General features: G+C 36.4%; 1 protein-coding gene across 4 annotated transcripts in view; it reads right to left on the bottom strand.

Annotated features, from left to right (window-relative positions):
* The window catches only part of NCKAP1 (NCK associated protein 1), a 111272-nt gene that overhangs the window by 56133 nt on the left and 28025 nt on the right, over positions 1-27114 (bottom strand). For 2 of the 4 annotated variants that reach the window (XM_060409664.1, XM_027964768.3), the window contains 11 exons: positions 16129-16221; positions 15915-15971; positions 15079-15221; positions 14907-14997; positions 11922-12059; positions 11105-11153; positions 6714-6870; positions 4036-4092; positions 1168-1264; positions 982-1088; positions 124-256 (listed from right to left, as the gene is read on the bottom strand). In XM_060409664.1, coding sequence (XP_060265647.1) covers positions 124-256; positions 982-1088; positions 1168-1264; positions 4036-4092; positions 6714-6870; positions 11105-11153; positions 11922-12059; positions 14907-14997; positions 15079-15221; positions 15915-15971; positions 16129-16221 — 1122 coding nt within the window. The remainder of the gene's footprint in view (positions 1-123; positions 257-981; positions 1089-1167; positions 1265-4035; positions 4093-6713; positions 6871-11104; positions 11154-11921; positions 12060-14906; positions 14998-15078; positions 15222-15914; positions 15972-16128; positions 16222-27114) is intronic. The other 2 variants (XM_060409665.1, XM_060409666.1) reach the window with 1 other exon arrangement.

The raw sequence follows: 27114 nt of genomic DNA, 5'->3' as shown, positions 1-27114 counted from the left end.
TACCATTGTGACTTTACCATGAGACAAAAGATTACTTTTGTAAATGTTTACTGAGCAAACAAATCAATTATTGGAAAGGAGGGAAATAAGAAACAAAAGAGAGAATGCTATCAGAGGTTTTACCTGCACAAGCTCATTGAGGACAACAGCATCAAAGCCAGAAAGGTACTGCACATAATATCTCTGCATTACAGGTCCGTATTTCCTTACATGTGCTCTAAGCTCTTCCATATAAAATATTAATTCAGCAATGTGCCTTTTTTATTCAAGAAAAAACATTTCAAAAAAATTAAATTCACTCACTATCAAGGAATATATGAATTGCCTTTGATATTGCTACATCAATTTTTTCCTTAGAAAAAGCACTGTTAAATATTTAATGTCAACTACTTTCTTTTTTATATTATCTCATATACAGAAAGAAACCATGGAAAGCAAAAAAAGCAAGAATAAAAAAACTGATAAAGGAATATACAAAATAAAAATAAAATTAGGACATCTCATAAATATATCATTAAAAAGTCACAAATAAAAGAAGGTTAGAGTATTAGGAAAAAGCAAGATTTTTCTGTATGCTATTATTTCTCTGATTCATTTATCTAATTGCTGTTGCAGGACTATGGACTAAAATAAGAAAAAAATTATTACAAATGACACAGCTGTAACTCCGTTAGGATTGTTATTCAAATGTCTGTGTAATGAATAATTCTGAAACATGAATCCTATAAGAAATACTATAGCACAAAAACATACCTCTGCAACAACCTAGAGTACTAGTGAGAAAACATTTAAGCCTTAATTCAAAGCTAAAGTTGACTTTGCATTCTTATTCATATCACCTAACAATATATTTTAAATATTCCCTCCATTATGACATATATGAAAAGCCTTAAAGATTTTCAAAATTACTTTAGTCCTCAAATTCCATAGCCCATAAATCAAATATACAAAAAATATATTTTCTTACTGTTGCTAACTTACTTATCTATAAAGTCATCTGCACTCTTCTTTGGCATGTTATCTGCATGACGAAGTAGCCAGATAATTTCATCACGGGCAAAGGATAATGCCATAAAAACAAAAAGTGCCTGATAGATAGGAAAAAAAATTATTTTAATTTTAATGTGGCACATTTGTTGTAGCCAAAACAAGAATTAAATCAATTACCTTAGGACCTAGCAAGCCAGGCTGATCAGACAGGACAGTAGCCAATTCTTTCAGTGCAGACCTTAAAAACTTGCGTCTTTCTCTGTGCATTGAACCACTATAGGAAAAGACAGCCACCATTAGAGTTTATCTGTTTCTACTAAACTTATTACTGGCAATTAATTAACATCATTTCAGAGTCAACTTCCAAAGTTTTCTTAGGAAACAGAAACCCTTAAAAATATCTTCTACGTGTTGGTCATTAAATGACTTTTCAATCTCGTCTTTCTTTGCCTTTCTTGTGCTGCTATGGTTAACTATTTCCACTTCTCTCTACCTATCAAGATCCTACTCAAACTTCAAGACCAACTCTTCAGAAAGTATTTCCCAATATAGAGATGTCTAATCCTGAAGAATTTCTGCCAGTTAAGTACCACATAGCCCAGAACTCTATAAAATGGACTGTGAAATCCTTAAAAGTAAGCACTTTTTTATTGTATACATTTTTGTCACTCCCATGTAGAATCAATAAATATAACTTAATAAATACCTGATTATCTATATCCTCATTTATTAAGTATATTGCTATTAAATATATCATTGTTAGTCACTAAGTCATGTCTGACTCCTTTGCAACCCTATGAACTTAAAACTAAGTAAATCAAAGCTATATTCATTAAGGTACTGGGATGAAATCTATTTGGTGCTATTGTTCAAAAACAGAAAGATGAGGAAAGGATAATCATAAATATTCATGTACTGGGTATCTTAAAAATAAAATACAAATTAGAAAAAATTTATTCTCACAAATTAACAAAAAAAAATCAAAGAATATTCTAAATATTCCAACTCCTCATACTGTTCAAAATATAAGTAATTCCAGAAAAGTTTTAAACTTTAGACAGTTGCAAAAAAATGCCACCCCACAAACAGATGGGGAAAAAATGGTAACAGTAACTGACTTTATTTTCTTGGGCTCCAAAATCACTGCAGTTGGTGAATGCAGCCATGAAATTAAAAGACGCTTGCTCCTTCAAAGAAAAGCTATGACTAACCTAGACAGCATATTATAAAAGTACAGACATCACTTTGTCAACAAATGTCTGTATAGTCTGTAGAGTCTATGGCTTTTTCAGTAATTACGTACGGATATGAGAGTTAGACCATAAAGAAGGCAAAGTTCCAAAGAATCAATGCTTTCAAACTGTGGTGCTGGAGAAGACTCTTGAGAACCCCTTGGAATACAAGGAGATCCAACCAGTCCATCCTAAAGGAAATTAACCCTGAACAGTCACTGGAAAGACTGATGCTGAAGCTCCTATAGTACTAAGAGCTGACTCATTGGAAAAGACCCTGATGTTGGCAAAGACTGAAGGAAGGAGCAGAAGAGGGTGACAGAGGATGAGATGGCTGGAAGACATCATCGACTCAATGGACATGAGTCTAAGCAAACTCCAGGAAATAGTGAAGGACGGGGAAGCCTGGCTGTGCTGTAGTCCATGGAGTCACAAAGAGTTGGACACGACTGAGAGACTGAACAACACATCTATTGTATGTCAAAATCCTAAGGAGAAGAAATATGCAACATGAGAAATTTAACTCTGACACCACAGATGAATTTTGAAGACACACTAAAATCCAACCTTTACCTATGTGACCTTAGGTTCTACCTCTCTTAAGCTCCAGACTCTCATCAAGAAACAGGGATAAGGACACCTGACTCAAGATTTATCTTTCATGTTATCTAACATATAGTACCTTTACAATGTTAGTATAATTCTAATGACAAGCTCTCCACTTACTGAAAATAATAGACTCATCTGGTATAGTATCTAAATAGAGAGTGGGTAATGTTTTGATTATTTTACTATACAGGGTTGCTGCAAGGAGTATTACCATCAAGAGAAGATATAAACACTATGTCTGGCACATGTTAATGAATGGTTAGAATTACTGCTGCTCACTACTTATAACTGTTTTATATAATGCAGGGAAAAAAGACCTTTATAAAAGATAGCTGTGACACCATATATCTGCCAAGGGTTTCACATATGAATAATCAAGCCTGGAATGGAATTCTAACCCACTCCAAAGCATGTTATTTGTACTAGAGACTGATTTTATAATAATATAAGCACTTTATTTGAGTGAAAAAAACGCATGAGGAAATAATATACTATAGTTAGCAATTAATAAAGATGATTTAAATTCCTAATATCAATGTTACAGCCTAAGCCTAAATTCTAAAACTTCTTGTAGGTTTCTATTTTCACCTATAACTGTGGTGTTATGTTTTCTCTGCCTTGTAGAAATACTGATGGATCAGATAGTGTTATCTCTACTGTACCTAGACTTACTAAAGAAGATATTCTATACAAGTATACCATATAACAAGTAAATGAATTACCAAATTATTTCATGGGAAAATTGAACAAACATTTTAAATACACTAATATCTAGTTTAAGTTATCTATATATTTTCTAATAAAATATATTTACTAATATTTGGGCAAGGTATGGGATCACATACTTTGAAAAACAAATACCATTGGGGGGAGTGCACATGAAGTAGTACAAAAATCGTCATAACTTGCCAAGTACTGGTACCAGAGCGTAGGGGTAATAAGAGAAATGAATGACACCAAAATAAATTCCTCTGTATGGTATTCCTTAAGAGCATGCTAACACTTAAAAAATATTAAAAATCTGTCCATACTGATACCAAGAGGACTAGACACAGAGTTATAAACATGTTTCTCATTGATTGGAAGTCCCCTACTTCCACTGCCACATCTTACACACCATTAATCTGCACTCACTTCAACAAAATTATGCTTTAAGAAAGGAATTCTTGATTAAAAGTTTCACAGATAAGTTAGAACCACTTACGCATGTGACACAGCTGCCTCTTTGCATTCTCTTATGTCATTAATACGCTTATTATAGCTATGAGCCAAAAAAAAAAATTGGAAGTATGTTAATCTTAATTTGGTCAATAACAGTAAAAACAAGTTAGTCAAATACTAGTCAACTAAAAATGTCTTACTATCAACAAGAAAAACTGGCTCTCAAACTGGAAATACATGGAAGAAGTCTACCCACATCATTTTGAGCACCTTAAGTACCCCATTGGCTCTTCCTGAAGTAATAAATCTTGTATTACATTAAATTCAGTAAAATTAAATTTACAAAGACGACTTTCATTTTCTTAAATCTCCAATAGGGACACTAAATTACACTTCTAAAATAATTAACAGTGATTTCCAAAAACTGCAAGTGCTGACAAAGCTATTACTTTTGGTTTTTTACCTTACCTCATAAGCATAAAAAAATTTCTCAAGGCACATATACTAGGAACAGAAATTTTGTGGTGGAGAAAACTGGAGCAGGAAAGCATTTGATTACTTTAAGTTATTTTAACGGACAGACCTATGGGTGATTTTTACTGACCATTTTTTTTAAAAAGCACATTTTTTTCAAATTAAAAAACATTTAAAATAGAAGACACTGAATAGAAGCATCAAACAGTCTAAAGATGTCATCTATAAAATAAACTCTAATAAAGATATGCTAATTTCCTGGCTACTAAATACATAAAAATTCAAAATTCCTAAAATGTTAAGCAAAATTATCTTCCTAACCACTTACACCAAGAACTTCAATTTCTAAATTAAGTATGCTAAGATTTGTGTATTCTTCAAGCAAATGTCATAATTCTGTAACCACTGACCTGTATAAATGATGAGTTTTCACACTTATGGTCTGACTTGTTAACTACTATAATTCACGTTTTAAATTGGATCACTCATGATTTAATAAAAAAAATTAAACCTTTTCAAATTTAAATACAGAAATTCTTAAATGGTACATTTAACACAGAAAAAGCATAACAAAAGGATTCAAGAGGTCCAGTGGTTGGTACTTGGTGCTTTCACTGTGATGGGTCTCAATACAATCCCTGGTCTAGGAACTAAGATCCCACAAGTCATGTGGAGTGGTCAGGAGGAAAAAAAAAATGGCATAATGAAAAGACAATTGGTTTCATAAAGCCATTAAACTTATCTGTACCATATATACCTTATGCTCACTCAATACACAGAAACTCTCTGGTTCTAAGTGTTTACATATATTTAAATATAATTCCCCAGAGAGGATGTTAACAGGCTAAGACATAAGTTTCAGGATTTTTGATCTGAATCACTTTGAAAATGACAAAGTTCACAACGACATAGGATATTTCCAGGTACTCCACCATCTAAAATAAAAAGTGAACTAAGAGCTGAAAAATACAGAGGGTACTGTTTCTCACACTATGGCTGAGAGACTACCTGCATGGGAATGTCAGAATCCCTTATGGCGACAGAAATCAAAACAGATCACCTGTGAAGGCTAGGGGGAAATGGACCTGGGGTAGCAGTACTGACCAGAAAGAGGCACAAGAGAACTTTCTGGGGACAATGGAAATATTCTGTATCTTGATCAAAGTGGTTGCCAGGAGTATTTGTACGGAAAATTGTTGAGTTGTTCATTTAAAATTTATGCATTTTTCTGTCTGTAAATTTACCTCAATAAACTACTGGGGGGAGGCAGTAGGAGAAAAGGGCAGATTTCTTTACCTCTCCAAAATATAGATACAGGGGATTTAGGAGGTTAGGGGTGATGCCCAGGAGCCTGGATTTTAATTCACATCCCAGGGTACTTCATACACATACTAAAATCTGAGATGGTATACTGGCTTAAACTGTCAGTACTAGACATATCTTTACACTTTAATAACTAATAGATTGTTTTAAATCTGAATTTCATTTAGGACATTATTTAATCGGATATGAAATAAATGTAGGTGAATTTCACTTCCATTAAGCTGACAAATCCAACCCAATTATTCAATAGTTTTACGTCCAATAGACCCCAAGATATTTTAGATACTCCTAATTTCAAAAGATTTCATAAAGGCTACCAAGTGTGAGTTCAACTTGTTTTTATATACTGGCTACAGAACCAAAAGTGGGAAAAAAAGCAAGCATTAAAAATTCCAAGGGAACAAATTTAAGAATTATTTGTGTTACAAGGAATGAGTATAAATGAGTCAGTTGGAATACTTCCTCATTATAAAGAAACATGATTTCCTTTTTGCAGTGGTCTGACTTCTGCAACGGCTATAAATAATTAATGAAGTATTTTCTGATAGATTCATACACTTTTTAAAATGCATTGCATTCTAAAATACATTTCTAAAAACTTCATAATTCCTAAAATGTACATTGTGCTTTTAGTAATATTTATGTCTAAAACATAAACATATTTATGTAACGATACACAAAAGAGATCATATCATCTTTTTCCTAGAATACAAATTTTGAAATAGCAGAAACACTAGCTATTTCAGTCTGTGAAGTAACCTGTAAAAAACATCAGGATCACTGTTAAGAACAACTTGGTGTGACTGACAAGTTGGTACAGATTGTATCTTCTCTCATAATGTGAGCCTTCTCTACCTCAGAACGTCAACAGATACCCCACTCACTACTTTTCTCCGAAAAAGAAAATAATTGAAAATGACATACCCTCGAATGTTAACAAATAAGTCTTCTGCAGCTTTATGAATGTGGAAAACTTCGTCCCGAAAGAGAGAGAGGCAAGAGCTACTTTGAAGAGCTAGCTTCCAAAGGTTCAGTGCAGTTGCATCGGTATTGAGGATCCCATGGCACAAAATAAAGCCAACTTGAAACAAAAGGAAAAGAAGTAGAAAATAAAAGTTTTCCTAAGTTAGGTTATTTGAGTTACAAGGTAGCTTTTTAAAAATAAAGAAACATAAACACAGTCACTTAAACTGAGGCTTTTAAGTGACAGGTAATAATACATATATATCCAAGATGGCAACAATATTTCTCTTTTTCAATAATAATTTTCTGTACTTTGCAAAACCAATGCTTTGTACTTAAACTGATGAAAAGGGAAAAAACGTCATTTCTGAGTTGTGAGGGCTTCCCTGGTGGCTCAGAGGTTAAAGCATCTGCCTGCAATGCAGGAGACCTGGGTTCAATCCCTGGGTTGGGAAGATCCCCTGGAGAAGGAAATGACAACCCACTCCAGTATTCTTGCCTGGAGAACCCCATGGACAGAGGAGCCTGGTGGGCTACAGTCCATGGGGTCACAAAGAGTTGGACACGACTGAGTGACTTCACTTTCACTGGGTTGCAAAGCAACTGACTTTAACAAATGAGTAAAAGATATTTTAAGCCACAGATCAGAAGCTACCAATTTACATATATACAATTATCCTTACAGTAACTGAAAAAGAAAGCTAGTCTTCTAAGTCATTACAGGAAATGAAATAGCATGTCACAATTTCATAGCAAATTATAGTTTCTACTAATTTAGTCCTTTGACATATATTATCTCATAAGATTATCACACAGAGTGGAAAGACCAGTGGTATCCTTTTACAACTGAAGAAATGAGGGTCAATGACTTTCCTAAAGTCACACTAATAAAGTATTAGAACCAGACTTTTCCTCAAGTAGTTACCCTTAAAGGCCAATATTCTTTCAGTATGTTACACAGCTCTATATTCTATAAATTCAAGTATCTTACCTTCTGTCATCTAATTTAGAAGGTCTTCAAAAATGTGTAATCCTGTATGTTTACTGAGGTCTTCCCTGACCCTCTATTTGAGGCCATAAAACCTCATCTTTCATTCCTAGAAAGTGAAAGTCGCTCAGTCCTGTCCAACTCTTTGCAACCCCATGGACTGTCCATGGAATTCCCCAGGCCAGAATACCAGAGTGGGTAGCCTTTCCCTTCTCCAGGGGATCTTCCCAACCTAGGGAGTGAACCCAGGTCTCCTGCACTGCAGGCAGATTCTTTATCAGCTGAGCCACAAGAGAAGCCCAAGAATACTGGAGTGGGTAGCCTATCCCTTCTCTAGCGGATCTTCCCGACCCAGGAATTGAACCAGGGTCTCCTGCCTTGCAGGCAGATTCTTTACCAACTGAGCTATGAGGGAAGCCATAAAACCTCATCTTTCATTCCTAGAACAGGTACTCAAAGCTTATTATAAACTAGGTATCATGCTGGGCCAGTTAAAAACCAATTCTATTTTCTGTAAGATTTCCCTCTGATTCTCAACAGTCATTTCAATCTTTAAACTCCTCAATCACTAACATTTAACTTGCCTTGCATCTTTTATTCTTAATTAAACATTCCCTTCAAAGGGCAACTACACAGGCAAACTAACTCTTTAGGTAGGCAAATATTGTAGGATTATACACACAGAAGTACATTTATTAATAAATTCCTTAAAAATTCCTGAAATATATTATGATGTTTTTTATACTTATGAAAATGTAAGAAAACAAGATAGAAAATCAATACTAAACAAGAAAGCTGGAGAAAAAATTTGAAGAGAGAAAGACTGTACTATCAATTTAAGTATAGTCAATAAAGTAAGAACAAATCCTGAAAAGAGTACCAGGATAAGTTACTGAATAAATTACTGTGTTAGTTACTCAGTCATATCTGACTCTTTATGATCCCATGGACTCCAGCCCACCAGACTCCTCTGTCCATGGAATTCTCCAGGCAAGAATACTGGACTGAGTAGCCATCCCCTTCTTCAGGGCATCTTCCTGACCCAGGAATCGAACCCAGGTTTCCTGCACTGTAGGCAGATTCTTTACTGTCTGAGCCACCAGGGAAGCCCCAAGTTACTGTGAAATCGCATTCAAAAGGGCTGGATCCTCAACATTCCAGACCCTCAACAACCCTTGTGCCATGTGCTAAGTCGCTTCAGTCGTGTTCGACTCTGCAACTCTGAGGACTGTAGCCCACCAGGCTCCTCTGTGCAAGGGATTCTTCCAGGCAAGAATACTGGAGTGGGATGCCATGCTCTCCTTCAGGAGATTTTCCCAATCCAAGGATTAAACCCCAGTCTCTTATGTCTCCCGCATTAGCAGACGGGTTCTTTACCACTAGCACCACCTGGGAAGCCCCAACAACCTTTGGCCCCAGGCTAGAATCTAGACTAGTGATTCTCAAACTTCAGCTTCATATCAGAATCACTGGGAAGGCTTATTAAATCACAGGTTGCTGGGATCCATTCAGAGTTATTCATCAGAAGTCCTAGGGTGGAAATCAACAGTCTGCATATTTAATAAGTTTCAAGGTGATGCTGCTACTCTTTCAACTAATCTACAGCAAAGCTGTAAAGAAAATAGACTAGCTTTTATACAAAGTTCTAATGGAGGAATTGGTGTCAAAAAGGAAAAAGTGAAAAAAAAGGGGGGGAGAGAAAGAAGTGCAAAGTTTGATGTAATTCTACTAACTCTACTCAAGGCTCAAACAAATGAAAGCAGCAAAACTTAGTAAACTTTCCTGACTTTTGGCAACTGAGGCTATCCCAAATTAGTTTGCCTTTTCCATGCCCAGGCATCCTCCATCAGGGTATTCTGCCTTCTGACTTCTCCTCACTGCTCATTACGCAAAGCCTTGCATTCATTATTGCCATTTAAGGTAAGGACTGGGCTTCCCTGGTGGCTCTGATGGTAAAGAATCTGCCTGCAATGCAGGAGACCTGGATTCACTCCCAGGTCGGGAAGATCCCTTGGAGAAGGAATGGCTACCCACTCCAGTATTCCTGCCTGGAGAATTCCATAGACAGAAGAGCCTGATGGGTTATAGTCCATGGGGTTGCAAGGACTCAGACAAGACTAAGTGACTAACACTTTGAACACTTTCGAGGTAGAGATGGATAGAAATAGTTCTATTTAACATTAGAGGTCACTCATGCCACCTAACTACTAATCACATGGGTTCTGCATCCATATATCCATAAACATGAAACAATCAAGGGTCACCATGCCTTTGAGCAAAATTAATACTCCGAAAGCTGTCTTTTTAAATCAACAAAAGCATAAAAACCTTAACAATCATTATAGAAGAAAATTTAAGGATCACAAACCTGATCAATGTAAAAATTATAATTAATAAAAATGGCTAAGGACAGGCAATGTGTGTTAAATTCTTCCTCTTTCATACTAATAACCGCATTGCTCAAACCACCAGTGCATAATGAGATTAAGTAGAGAACTGAGAGTATTTAGAAACTTTCATTTAGAAAACTTTTCACTGATAGCAACTTAAGGGTAGAAATCTAGTAACAATCAAACTGTTAGATTAAATATTTGTTAGATTAATACTTAAATATTGAATCTAATAATTAAAATGTAGGCTTTAATTTCATCTTTTCTTATTACTTTATTTCTGATAATTCCACTAATTCAGTTTCAATGTATTTTATAAAAAAGTACCAGTCCAAAAATCACTAAAAAAGAAAAATTGGTCATTCACCAGTTTTAGAAACAGTATAATAAAAAGTCATCAAATAATACCTAAATGTTAATAAATTAAGAAACAAGAACTATAAAAACTAAAAAGCACAAACTGCTCAAAATTATTCCCCTCTGCCAGTGGACATGGGGGTGGTAGAAAAAAATATAGCAGTTTTCATTTACACTGTATCTGTGTGTCTATTTCTCCCACAGTTTGTGAACTTTGTAGGCGTGCAAACAAGTAATTTTATTTCCCATGCAAACGTATGTCTATTATATATACTAAAATAATTTAAAAACAAAAACAACTGAATAAATGTAGTATCAAGAAAATCATTAAAAATAAAATAAAAATTTGCTGTTGATGGCCTTGTTCAGAGGCAACAGAATGTAGACCATGAGGCTTGAAGGTCCTTTGTCTTTGTCACTTACTTGCTGTGTGGACTAAACTTTAATTCCTCATCTATAAATTAGATCAACCTACTCTAACCAGATCAATATAAGGACTGGGTGATGCACACAGAAGGCTTAGCACAGTGCTTGGTATTAAAGTAATCCATGTACTGTTATTTCTCTCTAAAACTTAAATCTGAGGAGTATTCATAAAATTGACCAATGTTACTTACAGATAATCCATTTTTCCATGGCATCCAAAGAGAGATATTCACAAGGCATCTTAAAAAAAGAAAAATATAAATTTGTGATTTAAAGGAAAAAATTCTGCACTGGGTCATGCCTCCTTCTCTTCTTTCTAAAAAGTCTGACTACTCAATTCTTGGTTCAAATACCACCACAAAAGAGTTGAAAAAGTGGATGCAAGTTTTCTAACCTATATTTAAACCCGTAGTCCATAAAAGGCAATGAAAGCTGTGCCTCTTTCAAATCCACACACCCTGAAACTTCTCTTTCAAAAACACGGTTGTTAAATTGTTTTCAATTTAGTAAATAACTACTTCCGAATTTCCCAAGTTTACTGCAGAGTTTGCAGTATTTCAAAGGATAAAATTTTATAAAAAAAAAAAAAAAATTATGGACCTGGATGCTCACTATTTCACCCAAGTCAGTAATTATGTGTGTTTATTCTCCATATGCATAACATTTATGTTTATATACACAGAAAAAAGACTGAAAAGAAACTTAACAGAATACAATAGTGATTTTCTCTAGCAAGTCTGTAAACTTGGCGTGATTTTTGTTTTCTTCTAATTTTCTGAATCTTCCAAATTTTCTACCATAAGAAAGCAAAGCAAATAACTGTACTCAGCATCAGCATTTAGAAATTAAAAAACTATGAATAGTACAATGTAAATAATGAGCATTTTACAATAAACTTCACTGACAAGCTAATACTAATTAGAAGAAAAAGTGCAACAGGACTGCTTAATTGATTAAAAAAAATTTTTTTTTACTCTTTCATTCAAAAAAGAAAGTACAGAACCATACAGTGTCAGACTGTGCGGGATTAAGCATTGTGCTGGGGGCACTGATGAGACTCAGCAACTGGGCATTTCTCCACTGGTCAGCTGAAAGGTTCCTTCGAGGATACACCATCTGAAGAGAAATTAGTGCATCTGAAAGAGACTAATTAAAACAGAAAAACAGAAAGTTGAAGAATGAGTTGGTTTTTTTTACTTTCCATTTAATTTCCAGCTACAAGTGCTGTGTGTTTCTAACTGTATCATCATAAAACAAGAGCCTAATTACAAGTATGCTCCATATGACACTTGTGGTGGGTTCCAGTTATGCTCTAGATTTTGTTTTTAATTTCATGAAAGTTACATAGATTCTGCACTCCTCCCCTAAAGCTTAGCTCAGCAAATCATGTTACTTTCTTAAAGGTGAAAATGTATGGCAATCGTGTGATCTTTATTTTAAAAAGGACAGAGTCTAGCATCATCCTTTTGTGTGTCACTTTCTACCCCAATAGTGCTCACTGAAAGAAAAAGTGGTGCTTAAGGTTATATGACTAAGTGTTACCAGAGCTCAACATGTTTCATATTTCTTCAAAGAATGCCTTCTAAAAATGATCCACTGTACTTTGTGTCAATAAATTATTTCTATTTGCCATTTAGTCTATTAATGATAACTTTATCATCAAGGTATTTTTCATCTCATTTACTTCTTGCTTGCTTTTAACTCTTTTGCTATTCACTCCTGCTTCCTAAAAATTCTGTACAGAGTGGTCCTTTAATCTGGCTATGCATAAATTGCCAGGAGAGTTTGTTCAGAAAAAAGAAAATCCAGGGCTCTGCCTGAGCCAGAACCTCTGGGAGTAAAACCTAGGAATTGTTTTTATCACTGCATCAAGTGATTTTGAATAATTTTTTAAATTAATTTGAACAAATCCTAGTAAATATACGATGGTCTTTCTGTTGGGCTTCCCTGTTAACTCAGTTGGTAAAGAATCTTCCTGCAACGCTGGAGACCTGGGTTCAATTCCTGGGTTGGGAAGATCCCCTGGAGAAGGGATAGGCTACTCCAGTATTCTGGCCTGGAGAATTCCATGGACCAAGGAGCCTGAAAGGCTGCAGTCTATGGGGTTGCAAAGAATCAGATACAACTGAGTGACTTTCTATTAACATCAAAGCCCTGAGATATCATAGAATATCAGAAAAATCAAGATTAGGAAAAAACTGATCTAATCCAAATAGACAATTCTCCTCAGGTAATTATTAACAGTCTAGTATGTGCTAACGGCTATGGAAAACTTAGAGATATATGAGGTGAAAGTGAAAGTGTTAGTTGCTGAGTTGTGCCTGATGCTCTGTGATCCTGTGGACTGTAGCCCACCAGGCTCCTCGGTCCATGGAATGCTCTCGGCAAGAATAACGGAGAGGGTGTCCACTCCCTTCTCCAGGAGATCCTCCCGATCCAGGGACTGGACCTGGGTCTCCTGCACTGCATGCAGATTCCTTACCATCTGAGTCACCAGGGAAGCCCTAAATAAAGATATAACAGCCTTTAAAATAAATGTTTATCATTTAACTGGGAAAAGAGCCAAATCTGAAGTGGGTAGCTAAAAGCAAAGCCATATCTGATTGGCAAAAAGTTAGAAACAGATTCAGAGGAAAAACAAGAGATGAGTAGCTGAGGTAAAAGCACTAACAAAATCAAAGAGATAGGTGGTGATGATCTGTTTAGCACTTTGAGAAACCCTGACACTTCCATCTACAATGCTGATTTTTACTTCAAAATTGGTATCATCTACACCTCATGCAAAGAGCTGACTCACTGGAAAAGACTCTGGTGCTGGGAGGGATTGGGGGCAGGAGGAGAAGGGGACGACAGAGGATGAGATGGCTGGATGGCATCACTGGCTCGATGGACGTGAGTCTGAGTGAACTCCGGGAGTTGGTGATGGACAGGGAGGCTTGGCGTGCTGCGATTCATGGGGTCGCAAAGAGTTGGACACAGCTGAGCGACTGAACTGACTAGACTCTTTCAAGCTAATGCTACAACTAACGCTAAGACATTAAATCTACATGAATTTGTGGGTATAATATAGATCCGCAGAGAAATTAAACTGGAAATGCATCTTTAGAATCTTCAGTAAGAAAACTGAAGGAAAATTCTTGCTGCTAACTGTATGTCAAAAAAATAAAGCACAGATTCATATAAAACACTGCATTATTAAAAACCTAACTCCCATCATTCAAAGGGAACAATGGAACAAGATTCTAATATCCTAGCCTTCATTTTGCCACAACTGCTGCCAAATGGCTTACTTCATCATACCACTTCCAGTCCTCAATTTCCCTATCTTTATGAGGATACCTATAAGCTTCCTTGACATGCTAAGGAACTAGCCCTCCCTCAGAGAAGCCATAATGGCAAGACTCTAAACCAAAATTATTTCATTAAGAACTATTTTTTAATATATCATAAATGACAGACATTTCAAATTATCACAAACTCCTGCAATTTTTTCTCATTACGAGGCTATACTCTAATAACATTTAACTAAGATTTATCAAATACTATGTGTGGAAACACTTTTCACAAAATAACTCATTTAATACTCATAATAGCCCTATAGAGTAGGACTACTATTACTGCATTTTTACAGGTAAGAAAACTGAGATACAGTGAAGTCGGTTAAGTAACCTGCCCAATAATACACAGTAACTGTCGGAAGTGGGATTAGAACAAAGCAGTCTGATATGAATCTAGTAGACATTCTCAAATACTAAACTTCACTAACTATATCCTATAGAGAACCTAAAAACTACAATGGATCAACATATTCCAGAGTTTCCATTAACAATTCTGGATATAATTAAGGAGTTCTCTGGTTCACAATTAGATAAAACCATATATAACCATAAATCATATCTCATTAAGATTTTCTTTCTTAGAAGCAGTTTATCACCCTATCCACCCTCAAGCTCTCATATGCCTACTGAAGCACCCCTGAAACCCAGCTCTTACCTTGCTATGAGGCACAAATTCTTCCATCATTTTCTTTAAAGGGTTTTCATAATCCACAATCATCTGACCAAGGCGTGGGTATTCTCGGTCACTTAAAACAGACACATAAATATCACTGAATTGTAAGCCATCAAACTGAGAATTTCACACAGGTTTCTTTAATGCGGTATACCTTGCCCCATGCGTCATCTCATGAGCATAGTTGTATAATCCAATGATTGCCTTCCTTTCTTCAATTCGAGACAGCAGTATCATTAGTGTTGTATATGTTATGATCAAATCTAAGTAGTTCTTTGTTAAATCAAAATTTACAGTCTAAGAAAAAAAAACATTAAGTTCAACTTTTTATTTCACAAACTTTTAAGCACACACAAAAGAATCTTCATGGCAGCTACTGGAAGCTAATAAGTTTCTGTATTTATTTATTTTATCCCCATTTCTGAAATTCTACCTAATTCCTTTCACCAAAAACATGTCTAAAATTTGGGAGTTACAAATAATAGTGTAATTTTACAGGTGAAAGAGTTTGTGATCACCCTATTCAACCTGCTAACAATTTAAAAGAATAGCCAAAATCAGAATAATAATAAGCATGGAAGCAATTCTCACTACGCAAGAAAAAAGGAGTATTAAATTAATGAATAGGTTCACTGTTAACTCAGTGGAGATGTTTTTCACTCATTTCTTATATCTAGAAATTGTCTTATTAAGAAAGATTTTATCAAATATGCCTTTTATAGAGAAAAAATTATTTGTGTAACCTTTTAAAATTGAGCCTATTAAAATAAAATACTAAAATTAACAACTATTTCCCAATATGTACAAGATTTATATTCAATGGCAATCAATAAGTAAAAAAAAAGAGCCTTAAAAAAAAAGTCAAATTCAATGCTGAAATTTTATATACTAATCATATAAATTATCTCTAAAGAAAAGCATTTGATCCCCTTAGTTCTACTACTAGAAACAGAGAGAAGAATTAGAAAATTTTCTGAAAATTATACGTACAATGTCAAAGAAGACTTGGCAAACATCAATAGTATTCAGCAATTCACAAACATGGTCCTGAAAACAAAAGTTTATTTTAATCTTTTACTTATATGACTACTACTAAATTCAGAAAACACATACTTTATTATCCACAAGTGACAGAACAATTTATACAATTAACAAATATCAATTTATCTCTGAAATGTTAAACTGTATGTATTAAAATACATACCTTAAATTCCATAACATCTACAAATGTGAAGTAATATAATGCCAGATTTTTCAGAATCTCTGATTTTTCTTTCTGCAGTTGTGCAAGCTGTTGCTGTGAAAACAAAATTAGAATGCACTGTTTACTGTGAACAAAATTATTATGTTTAATACAAACTATCTTCTTTTATGATTGCTATATGAAAGCACAAGCTTTTAGAATAATATTTCTAGATGATTACGGCTCTTTTAAAAAACCAAAATACTTGAAACAGCAACTTCTAAATAGTGACCAGCAACTTACAGTGTGAGGCTATAAAACGAATCAAAGCGGATTAGTACCAAACTGCACTACTATTAAGGAAAACTGGAAGTGTTAGGAAAAAAATAACTATCAAATGAACTCTTAAAAGAAAACTAAAAGCAACTCATGAGCATGATCACATTACTAAAAGTGGGAGAAAAGAAGGTGAAAAATATTATAACTTACACTACAGAAACAATATGCTTTATAAATTTGGAACTTACCAAAAAGAACATCCAGGCAAAGCCACGTTACGCATGCAAAATAAAATGTAGATACAAACATAAAATACAGTAACGGTTCCCTGACCAGATCCACAAAACACAGTAATACATTAAAGAAAAGCAAAAATCACAACAAAAAAAGAAATGAGAAAGAAGCAAAACTAGAGTTAAGACGCATAAACATATGAAAAGGGAAATGTGAATACAAAAGACAAACATTATTTCAGTCAACTGTATTATTAAATTTACAGAAGTCCTAAGTTCTCTTTTAAAACAACTATTAATAAAACTTCTGATAGAACTCAGCCATATCGGACATGCAGCAGTAAACCATAAATCTGCCAAAGTCAACAAAATCATCTAGAACTATCTGATATTCTGAATGTAGCCTACAGAATAGAAATGTCCACATCATTTAGAAACTTGTTACAAGAGAAGGATCTCAGGCTCACCCCAAATCAGAATCTGCCATTTAACAATATACCCAGGTGATCTGAATGCATGTTTAATGTAATTTACCTGGGACATGCAAAAACTAGAAAATATGAGAAAATGGTTCAAAATATCAAACTTGCTATCCAGTTTAAGACCCTCCTGCAGTTCTTATGCATCTTATGCACTTTCATGCATTGGAGAAGGAAATGGCAACCCACTCCAGTGTTCTTGCCTAGAGAATCCCAGGGACAGAGGAGCCTAGTGGGCTGCCGTCTATGGGGTCTCACAGAGTCAGACACGACTGAAGCGACTTAGCAGCAGCAGCAGTTCTTACACCTAACATAGGAGAGTTGGGGGAAGGGGTGCTTCTACACATTTGATAAGTCAGAAAATTCTTAATAGTAAGCGTAACATCAAAGGATTAAAAATATACCTATTAAAAGGCTATTTACAGTAGCAAGCACAGCATTCTGGCAGACCCAACTACTATATAGAACCCTAAATCCTGCAGTCCCTGAGGATATTTTTTAAAATGTATAAACAAAGTTTATACTGCATTATACTCTACTTCCCCTTAAAGCCAGGCAAACTGAGGTATATACTTACAGTGATGTGCGTAACTGTTCTAGCTTTATCTTTATCTGTGTCACTAGTTGACTTTATTTTGAACATGCTATCTGTTTCAAAACAATTCTGTATTTATATGCACACTTTTAATCATTACCACTCACAACATCAAGCAGATACTTATTTTAAAATGATTCTATTCCCTCAGATGATACTTCCTTTACCTTGTTCAACAACATTTAACATTTATAATTGATATCAATCCTTTTCCCTGCTTTTCAGTACTTTAAATTTTAATTTTGAAATGTAACAGGTGAAAGTAAACTCCTAATAGGATAAAAAGCAAAAATATAACTTGGTTGCTACTGGGTTTATATTTTTAGTGCCTCCTTTCAATTTCAGTGTCTAGTTTGAACAAAAAATGACAGATTACCATCTTATTATGGGCCCTAATGACCTTTTATACAAATTCTTATTTTGCATATTAAGAAGCTAATGCCCACAGAACTTAAAAGAGTCTTCCCCAAAGTTATATACCTAGTTAATATGAATGGGCCAGGATTAAAATTTCATACCCATAGTCCTAATAAACTGTTCTTCCTACCATTTCACATGGAGGTGGGGAGGTTTCATCCCCACCCCCATCTTCTTTTTTAACAGTAAAATCTCATCATGGTCTCAATTTCTCATTACAATTTATTTCCCCCAAATTGTATATAACTAGCCTCTACTGTATATTGTCACCCTGCTTATTTAACTTACATGCAGAGTACATCATGCAAAATGCCAGGCTGGATGAATCACAAACTGAAATCAAGACTATGGGGGAAATACCAACAACCTCAGATATGCAGATGATACTTACTCTAATGGCAGAAAGAGAAGAACTAAAGAGCCTCTTGATGAGGGAGAAAGAGGAGAGTGAAAAGCTGGCTTAAAACTCAACATTCAAAAAGCTAAGATCCTGGCACTCAGTGCCATCATTTCATGGCAAATATAAGGGGAAAAGGTAGAAACAGTGACAGAATTTCTCTCCTTGAGCTCCAAAACCACTGCAGATGGTGACTGCAGCCATGAAATTAAAAGATGCTTGCTTCTCGAAAGGAAAGCTACGACAAGCTTAGGCAGAGTATTAAAAAGTAAAGACATCACATTGCTGACAAAGGTCCATATAGTCAAAGCTATGGTTTTTCTAGTAGTCTGACAATGGTCTGTATAGTCAAAGCTATGGTCCAATGTATGTCTCATGAATGGGCATGAGAGGTGGACCATTAATGAGGGCTGAGTGCTGAAGAATTGATGTTTTCCAATTGTGGTGCTGGAGAAAATTCTTGAGAGTCCTTGGACTGCAAGGAGATCAAACCAGTCAATCCTAAAGGAAATCAACCCTGAATATTCATTGGAAGGACTGATGCTGAAGTTGAAACTCCCAATACTTTGGCCATCTGATGCGATGAGCCAACTCATTGGAAAAGACCCTGACACTGGGAAAGATTGAGAGGAGAAGAAGGGGGCGACAGAAGATGAGATGGTTGGGTGGCATCACTGATGCAATAGACATGAGTCTGAGCAAACTCTGAGAGATTCTGAAGGACAAGGAAGCTAGGCATGCTGCAGTTGATGGGTCGCAAAGAGTCGGACATGACTTAGTGACTAAACAACATCAACAAAGCCTCTACACTGGTTAAAACAAATTTACTGAACTAATTATATATGAATTCAAAATAATTAGTCAAGTTTTTAAAGCTCTACATCCCTTTGTCTAAACATACCTTCCAATCTAAATTTCTCCTACATCCATTCACAGACTACACTAAGCAGCTAAAACAAACTTTCCACTATTGTATATGAACGTCTCACATTTTCTCTACTGTTTCCTCTATGGATATGTCCAAATTCCACTACTTATACATGTCCAAATCTCACTACTCCTAAACTACTCAATTTAAATGTTAACCTCATTCTCAAGAAACCATCCCTGACTGAACTGCTTCCCTTGATGCAAGTAACACCTCCCTCTTCTAAATGTGTACAGTTTCTAATAATTATCACTTTCTACCTTGTATCATAGTTCTCTCCAGCACCATGAGGCAGTGTACAAAACTCCACAGCCTGTATCATACAGCTCTGCACAAAAATATCCAATATAAACATCTATCAAATGAGTGATTAGGACAAACTGAAAAGACCTTTATTCGCTATATAACTCAGGGAACTCAAAGCAGGCCTCTGCATCAACCTAGAAGGGTGGGATGCAGAGAGAGGTAGAAATGAGGTTCAAGAGGGAGGGGATATATGTATACCCATGGCTGATTCAGGTTGCTGTTTGGCAGAAACCAACACAATTCTATAAAGCAATTATCCTTCAATTAAAAAAAATAAACCTAAAATTAAAAAGAAAAAGACCTTATATGGCAGTGTCAGATAACGTTTTAGTAAGTTAACACTAACCAGCCCACCTCTTATTGTGAAATCATGGCTAAATAACTTAACCTCTCACAGTCTAATACCCTCAATATTAAAATGGGAGCTGATGTGGGCAGTTTAGCCAAGACAATGTACAGGGCACCCAGAAGCTGCTCATTAATTATTAAGTGAATAACAGAAGATACTCACAGATCACTTCTTCAAAATGAGCAAAAAATAAAACTATTTAAGATAATCTTAATACTACTCATAGTATCCTAATAAGAGCTGATATTAACTGAGCATGCTCTCTTTTGCAGGTAGTGTTCCAAAAAATGTGCAAGTATTTTACACGATCCTCTCAACATCTCTATAAAAGGTTACAATTATGTTCCCTATTTAACGAAAATAAATTCCATAAAGTTCTGTGTGAAAATTCAACTATAACAACAAAGAATAAAAGTATCTACAACTCTTGGGCTTCAACTGAAAAAAATACTAACTCCATTTTCGTTTTTAAAGTGAAAGAGAGCAGACACTTCCAAAAAGTATTTAACTTCTAGGTTCAACATTCAGAACAAGTCCTCTACCTCCCATCTCATTATTTCATACTAAATAAAAAGTAGGAAATGGTTTAAGAATATAATCAGTACTAGACCATAGAAAAGTACAATTTTGAGAAGGTAAGATTCTATTTGCTAACACTTTAAAAGCATATCATGGATACATGGGTTAAATATATTACCAAAATATCTGTACAGTGCTTTCATTAAAGGTTTTAACTGTGGACCATTATTCTTAAAATTCAAAGTAAAAACAAAATAAACAGGATAAACAGCCATGCAGATCACAAAATAAGATCATATCTCTTCAATGAAAAATACTGGTAATTAATCTTTGTACAATGAAAAAGCATTTTCTACATGAAACGTAAGTATCTTAAAAACTGATTGAGGGACTGCCCTGGTGGTGCAGAATCTACCTGCCAATGCAAGTCGATCCCTGGCCTGCCAAGATTCCACATGCCACAGAGCAACATAGGCCCACGCCCCCAGAGCTGGTACCCTGCTACAAGAGAAGCCCTGAAAGAAGAGGCCTGTGCACCGTGACGAAGCCCCAGTGCAGCCATAAATAAATATTTTTTAAAACCTGATTGAAGTCTAGTATTTACTAGCTTTCATTCTTTCAGAGAAAAGATACTAGCAAATTGCAATAAGGAACCAATGACAAAGAGAGCTAACTCACAGGCTTTCAATATAAAGGAAAGTGACTCAAGTCCTTTATTCACCTATGTCAGTTATTCTTTCATCATTGAAACTGCTTATGCATAATAAATAACTTTTCCTGACCTAAAATATACTAGTGTTTTGTTCCTTTAAAAAAAACAACTAAGTACAGAAGTTTGGTTTAGGGAAGGCTTTGTTCAATTTCTTAGTAGATATTCTAAACCAGGTTTTTTAAAATAAGAGTGCAAGAGAGACTATTTGCGTAAACCTCTTTTAAGCAATTGTCCTGCCACCACTCTGTAATCAACGCTCATAGCATAGCAGCTTCCTAACTAGTGTCTGTATTCTGCTCTTGCCTCTTCAGTCTTCTCCACATAGCAACAGTAGAGTGGACATTTCAAGGTAACACACTACCCTGAAGAGATGATCCCAATGAAGGAAAAGGGGATGACAGAGGACGAGATGTTTGGATGGCACCACCGACTCAACGGACATTAGTTTGAGCAACTAATGGGGTCTATGGGGTCGCAAAGAGCTGGACATGACATAGCAACTGAACAGGGCAATACAAGATATTAACAATGGGTAAAAAGTATAACGTGAATTCATTATATTATTTTTGTTCAAATCTAATATTATTTCAAATAAAGGGCTTAAAAAATTCTAATAGTTTCTCATCACACTTAAAATACAAAGTCCTTAACAATGTCTCAATAAAATCTAAACAGGACCCCTGCCTGTCTCCACAACTTCATCTCCCCTCATACTCCTCCAGCTTCTCTCAGTAGCTGTCATACCATTCTGCATGCTGTGCTCATCAAATAAATTCACCAAGGCCGGCCCCACCCCACAGCCTTTGCACTTGCTCTTTACCATGTCTGGAATGTTCTTCACTTCTTCTCATAGCTCAGTCTTTCACTTCAGAGAAGCCATTGTTGAGCACTTATCTAAGATAATCTTCTCACCCACGTTACTCTCTTAATTCCTTATTCTGCTCTCTATTTCTTCCTACTACTTATCTCCAAATAAAAGTACCTATTTATTCACTTTAGTTGTTTATTGTCTCACATCCCAACATAAAATGAAATTCCACAGAGGCAGTTCAGTTCAGTTCAGTCGCTCAGTCGTGTCCAACTCTTTGCGACCCCATGAATCACAGCACGCCAGGCCTCCCTGTCCATCACCAACTCCCGGAGTTCACTCAGACTCAAGTCCATCGAGTCCGTGATGCCATCCAGCCATCTCATCCTCTGTCATCCCCTTCTCCTCCTGCCCCCAATCCCTCCCAGCATCAGAGTCTTTTCCAATGAGTCAGCTCTTCGCATGAGGTGGCCAAAGTACTGGAGTTTCAGCTTTAGCATCATTCCTTCCAAAGAAATCCCAGGGCTGATCTCCTTCAGAATGGACTGGTTGGATCTCCTTGCAGTCCAAGGACTCTCAAGAGTCTTCTTCAACACCACAGTTCAAAAGCATCAAATCTTCAGCGCTCAGCCTTCTTCACAGTCCAACTCTCACATCCATACATGACCACAGGAAAAACCATAGCCTTGACTAGACGGACCTTAGTTGGCAAAGTAACGTCTCTGCTTTTGAATATGCTATCTAGGTTGGTCATAACTTTCCCTCCGAGGAGTAAGCGTCTTTTAATTTCATGGCTGCAGTCACCATCTGCAGTGATTTTGGAGCCTAGAAAAATAAAGTCTGACACTGTTTCCCCATCTATTTCCCATGAAGTGATGGGACCAGATGCCATCATCTTTGTTTTCTGAATGTTGAGCTTTAAGCCAACTTTTTCACTCTCCTCTTTCACTTTCATCAAGAGGCTTTTTAGTTCCTCTTCACTTTCTGCCATAAGGGTGGTATCATCTGCATATCTGAGGTTTTGATATTTCTCCTGGCAATCTTGATTCCAGCTTGTGTTTCTTCCAGTCCAGCGTTTCTCATGATGTATTCTGCATATAAGTTAAATAAGCAGGGTGACAATATACAGCCTTGACGTACTCCTTTTCCTATTTGGAACCAGTCTGTTGTTCCATGTCCAGTTCTAACTGTTTCTTCCTGACCTGCATACAGATTTCTCAAGAAGCAGGTCAGGCGGTCTGGTATTCCCATGTCTTTCAGAATTTTCCACAGTTTGATTGTGATCCACACAGTCAAAGGCTTTGGCATAGTCAATAAAGCAGAAATAGATGTTTTTCTGGAACTCTCTTGCTTTTTCCATGATCCAGCGGATGTTGGCAATTTGATCTCTGGTTCCTCTGCCTTTTCTAAAACCAGCTTGAACATCAGGAAGTTCACGGTTCACGTATTGCTGAAGCCTGGCTTGGAGAATTTTGAGCATTACTTTACTAGCATGTGAGATGAGAGCAATTGTGAGATAGTTTGAGCACTCTTTGGCATTGCCTTTCTTTGGGATTGGAATGAAAACTAACCTTTTCCACAGAAGCAAGGTTTATTTCATGCTGTTATCTCCAAGGTCTAGAATATTAGAACACAGCAGATATCCTTTAAATAAATAAACGATCAAGTTTCTCAACAGAAAAATTTAAAAAAATCAATTTTTACACTGCTCTGCTAATTATAAATGAATGCAATATCAGGTATCAATTCACATCCCGTGAGTTCACGTATCCCAGTACAGCATGGTGATTTAATCCCCTGAATAAGTCTATTGGGTAAAACACTTCATTATGCCCTTACAGGATAAAAAATGAGAAACATCTAGAGAGAATTACATACTCATATCAAATATAACTAAATCTCCTAAGAGTACATGAAAATCCAAATTAACACCAAGATTAGTCGTTTCTTAAAAAGGTTCATGGGACCTTATCAAACTTTCTTTTTATCATATACAAATAATTCTACTGGCATTCACTATTTCAGAAGTGCATTTTTCTGAGCAAAAGGTAGTAGTAAATTCTAGGGAAAGTTTTCCTAACACCTAGTAAAAATGCATCATTGAGTGTTTAATATTTGTTACTAAACAATCTTCATAACTGCTTTTCAAGGTTCATTTTTTAAATTATGGTAAAACACAGCATGACACATATCACTAAGGTCGCATGTGATAAGTGTAGCTCACACTCACAAATACATGTGCACTGCTGTGCAGCCATTACCCTCATCTATCTCCAGAATTTCTGTCATCTTCCCAATCAAGGCGCATTCTTACCATTTTCCAGGTTATAGAAACAGACTAGAAAAGGGTAATATGTTAATATAGATAACCAAATTTCAAAGCTCCACACACCTCTTCAGCACACTTCAAAGCTCACGTTGCCATACAATGACAAAAGGAGTATAGGAATAGTAAAGCTAATGCCATTTTCTCTCAGAAACTACTTCTGTTTAGTTGTAGTTTCATCAGTCTCACAGATTGAACTTCTAAGAGCTCTAATTCAATCTGTTCATTTTATACATTAAAGCCACGTTTTTCAAGTTTATACTGGCATCTGTTCAATTCTGAAAAGCAGAGTTGTGTTTTTTAAAGAACAGAACTTAAAGGTTGTATCCATGCCTCTTTGCAATAGACCTTTACTGTTCCTCTCATCATGGGTCTATTTTCCCACCCTTACCATCTCAGGGAGCCTTGAGACTTGCTTTGACCAATGGAAAATGGAAAATGACACTCTTATAACTTACAAAGCATTACAGCTTCACATTTTGTTCTTTTTTAGGACACTGTCCTGAAGTGTCATGTATGAGCAAGCTTGAGATATCATATCCCACAGAAAGAGGGGTTCAACATGCTGCTATCCCAACAGGCCCCATGCCTCAGCCACCCTCCAGATGAACGAATGCAGCTGTGACCTAAGACTGCTGAGACCTGCAGAAGAACTGCCTGACCAACCGAAATAAGTTGTTGCTGCTTTAAGTCTATTAAGATTTCAGGCGGTCTGTTATACAGCACTAGGTAGGGAAACAAGATTAATATAAAGTTTAATAAGAGAAATTAAAATAGTCTCTGTTTCACTACCTGGGCATGATAACTTGCACCAGGAAAAATCTTAGAAATCTAAGATTTCTGGTTACAAGATGGTTGAACTAATGCAAACTGATGAAACTAATTTTAAGCATTAGAAAAGCACTAATTATATACCCCAGTACAGTGTGGTCAGTCAGATCTAACATCTTTATAAAAGATATCACACTGTGTTAAGGACAATACAATTCACTTCAGTTCAGCTGCCCAATCGTGTCCGACTCTTTGCGACCCCATGAACCACAGCACGCCAGGCCTCCCTGTCCATCACCAACTCCTGGAGTTTACCCAAACTCATGTCTATTGAGTTGGTGATGCCATCCAGCCATCTCATTCTCTGTCGTTCCCTTCTCCTCCTGCCTTCAATCTTTCCCAACATCAGGGTCTTTTCAAATGAGTCAGCTCTTCACATCAGTATTGGCCAAAGTATTGGAGTTTCAGTTTTAACATCAGTTCCTCCAAAGAACACCCAGGACTGATCTCCTTTAGGATGGACTGGTTGGATCTCCTTGCAGACCAAGGGACTCGCAAGAGTCTTCTCCAACACCACAGTTCAAAAGCATCAATTCTTCTCCGCTCAGCCCTCTTTATAGTCCAACTCTCACATCCATACATAACCACTGGAAAAACCGTAGCCTTGACTAGACGAACCTTTGTTGACAGGTAATGTCTCTGCTTTTTAATATGCTGTCTAGCTTGGTCATAACTTTCCTTCCAAGGAGTAAGTGTCTTTTAATTTCATGGCTGCAATCAGCATCTGCAGTGATTTTGGAGCCCAAAAAAAAAACTCTGACACTGTTTCCACTGTTTCCCCGTCTAATTACCATGAAGTGATGGGACCAGATGCCATGATATTTGTTTTCTGAATGTTGAGCTTTAAGCCAACTTTTTCACGCTCCTCTTTCACTTTCATCAAGAGGCCCTTTAGTTCTTCTTCACTTTTTGCCATAAGGGTGGTATCATCTGCATATCTGAGGTTTTGATATTTCTCCCGGCAATCTTCATTCCAGCTTGTGCTTCCTCCAGCCCAGCGTTTCTCATGATGTACTCTGCATAGAAGTTAAATAAGCAAGATGACAATATACAGCCTCGACGTACTCCTTTTCCTATTTGGAACCAGTCTGTTGTTCCATGTCCAGTTCTAACTGTTGCTTCCTGACCTGCATATAGGTTTCTCAAGAGGCAGGTCAGGTGATCTGGTATTCCCATCTCTTTCAGAATTTTCCACAGTTTATTAAGGCTTTGGCATAGTCAATAAGGCAGAAATAGATGTTTTTCTGGAACTCTCTTGCTTTTTTGATGATCCAGCAGATGTTGGCAATTTGATCTCTGGTTCCTCTGCCTTTTCTAAAACCAGCTTGAACATCAGGAAGTTCACGGTTCACGTATTGCTGAAGCCTGGCTTGGAGAATTTTGAGCATTACTTTACTAGCATATGAGATGAGTGCCACTGTGATGGCTGGATGACATCACAGACTCGATGGACGTGAGTCTGAGTGAACTCTGGGAGATGGTGATGGACAGGGGAGGCCTGGCATGCTGCGATTCATGGAGTCGCAAAGAGTCGGACACGACTGAGCAACTGAACTAACTGACTGAACTGTGCGGTAGTTTGAGCATTCTTTGGGATTGGAATGAAAACTGACCTTTTGCAGTCCTGTGGCCACTGCTGAGTTTTCCAAATTTGCTGGCATATTGAGTACAGCACTTCCACAGCATCATCTTTCAGGATTTGAAATAGCTCAACTGGAATGCCATCACCTCCACTAGCTTTGTTCGTAGTGATGCTTTCTAAGACCCACTTGACTTCACATTCCAGATGTCTGGCTCTAGGTGAGTGATCACACCATCATGATTATCT

Source organism: Ovis aries, chromosome 2, assembly GCF_016772045.2.
Source record: "Ovis aries strain OAR_USU_Benz2616 breed Rambouillet chromosome 2, ARS-UI_Ramb_v3.0, whole genome shotgun sequence".
NCBI classification, from domain to species: domain Eukaryota; kingdom Metazoa; phylum Chordata; class Mammalia; order Artiodactyla; family Bovidae; genus Ovis; species Ovis aries.
Note: the sequence above shows the minus strand (reverse complement) of the source record. Positions and strands in the feature narration are given on the sequence as shown.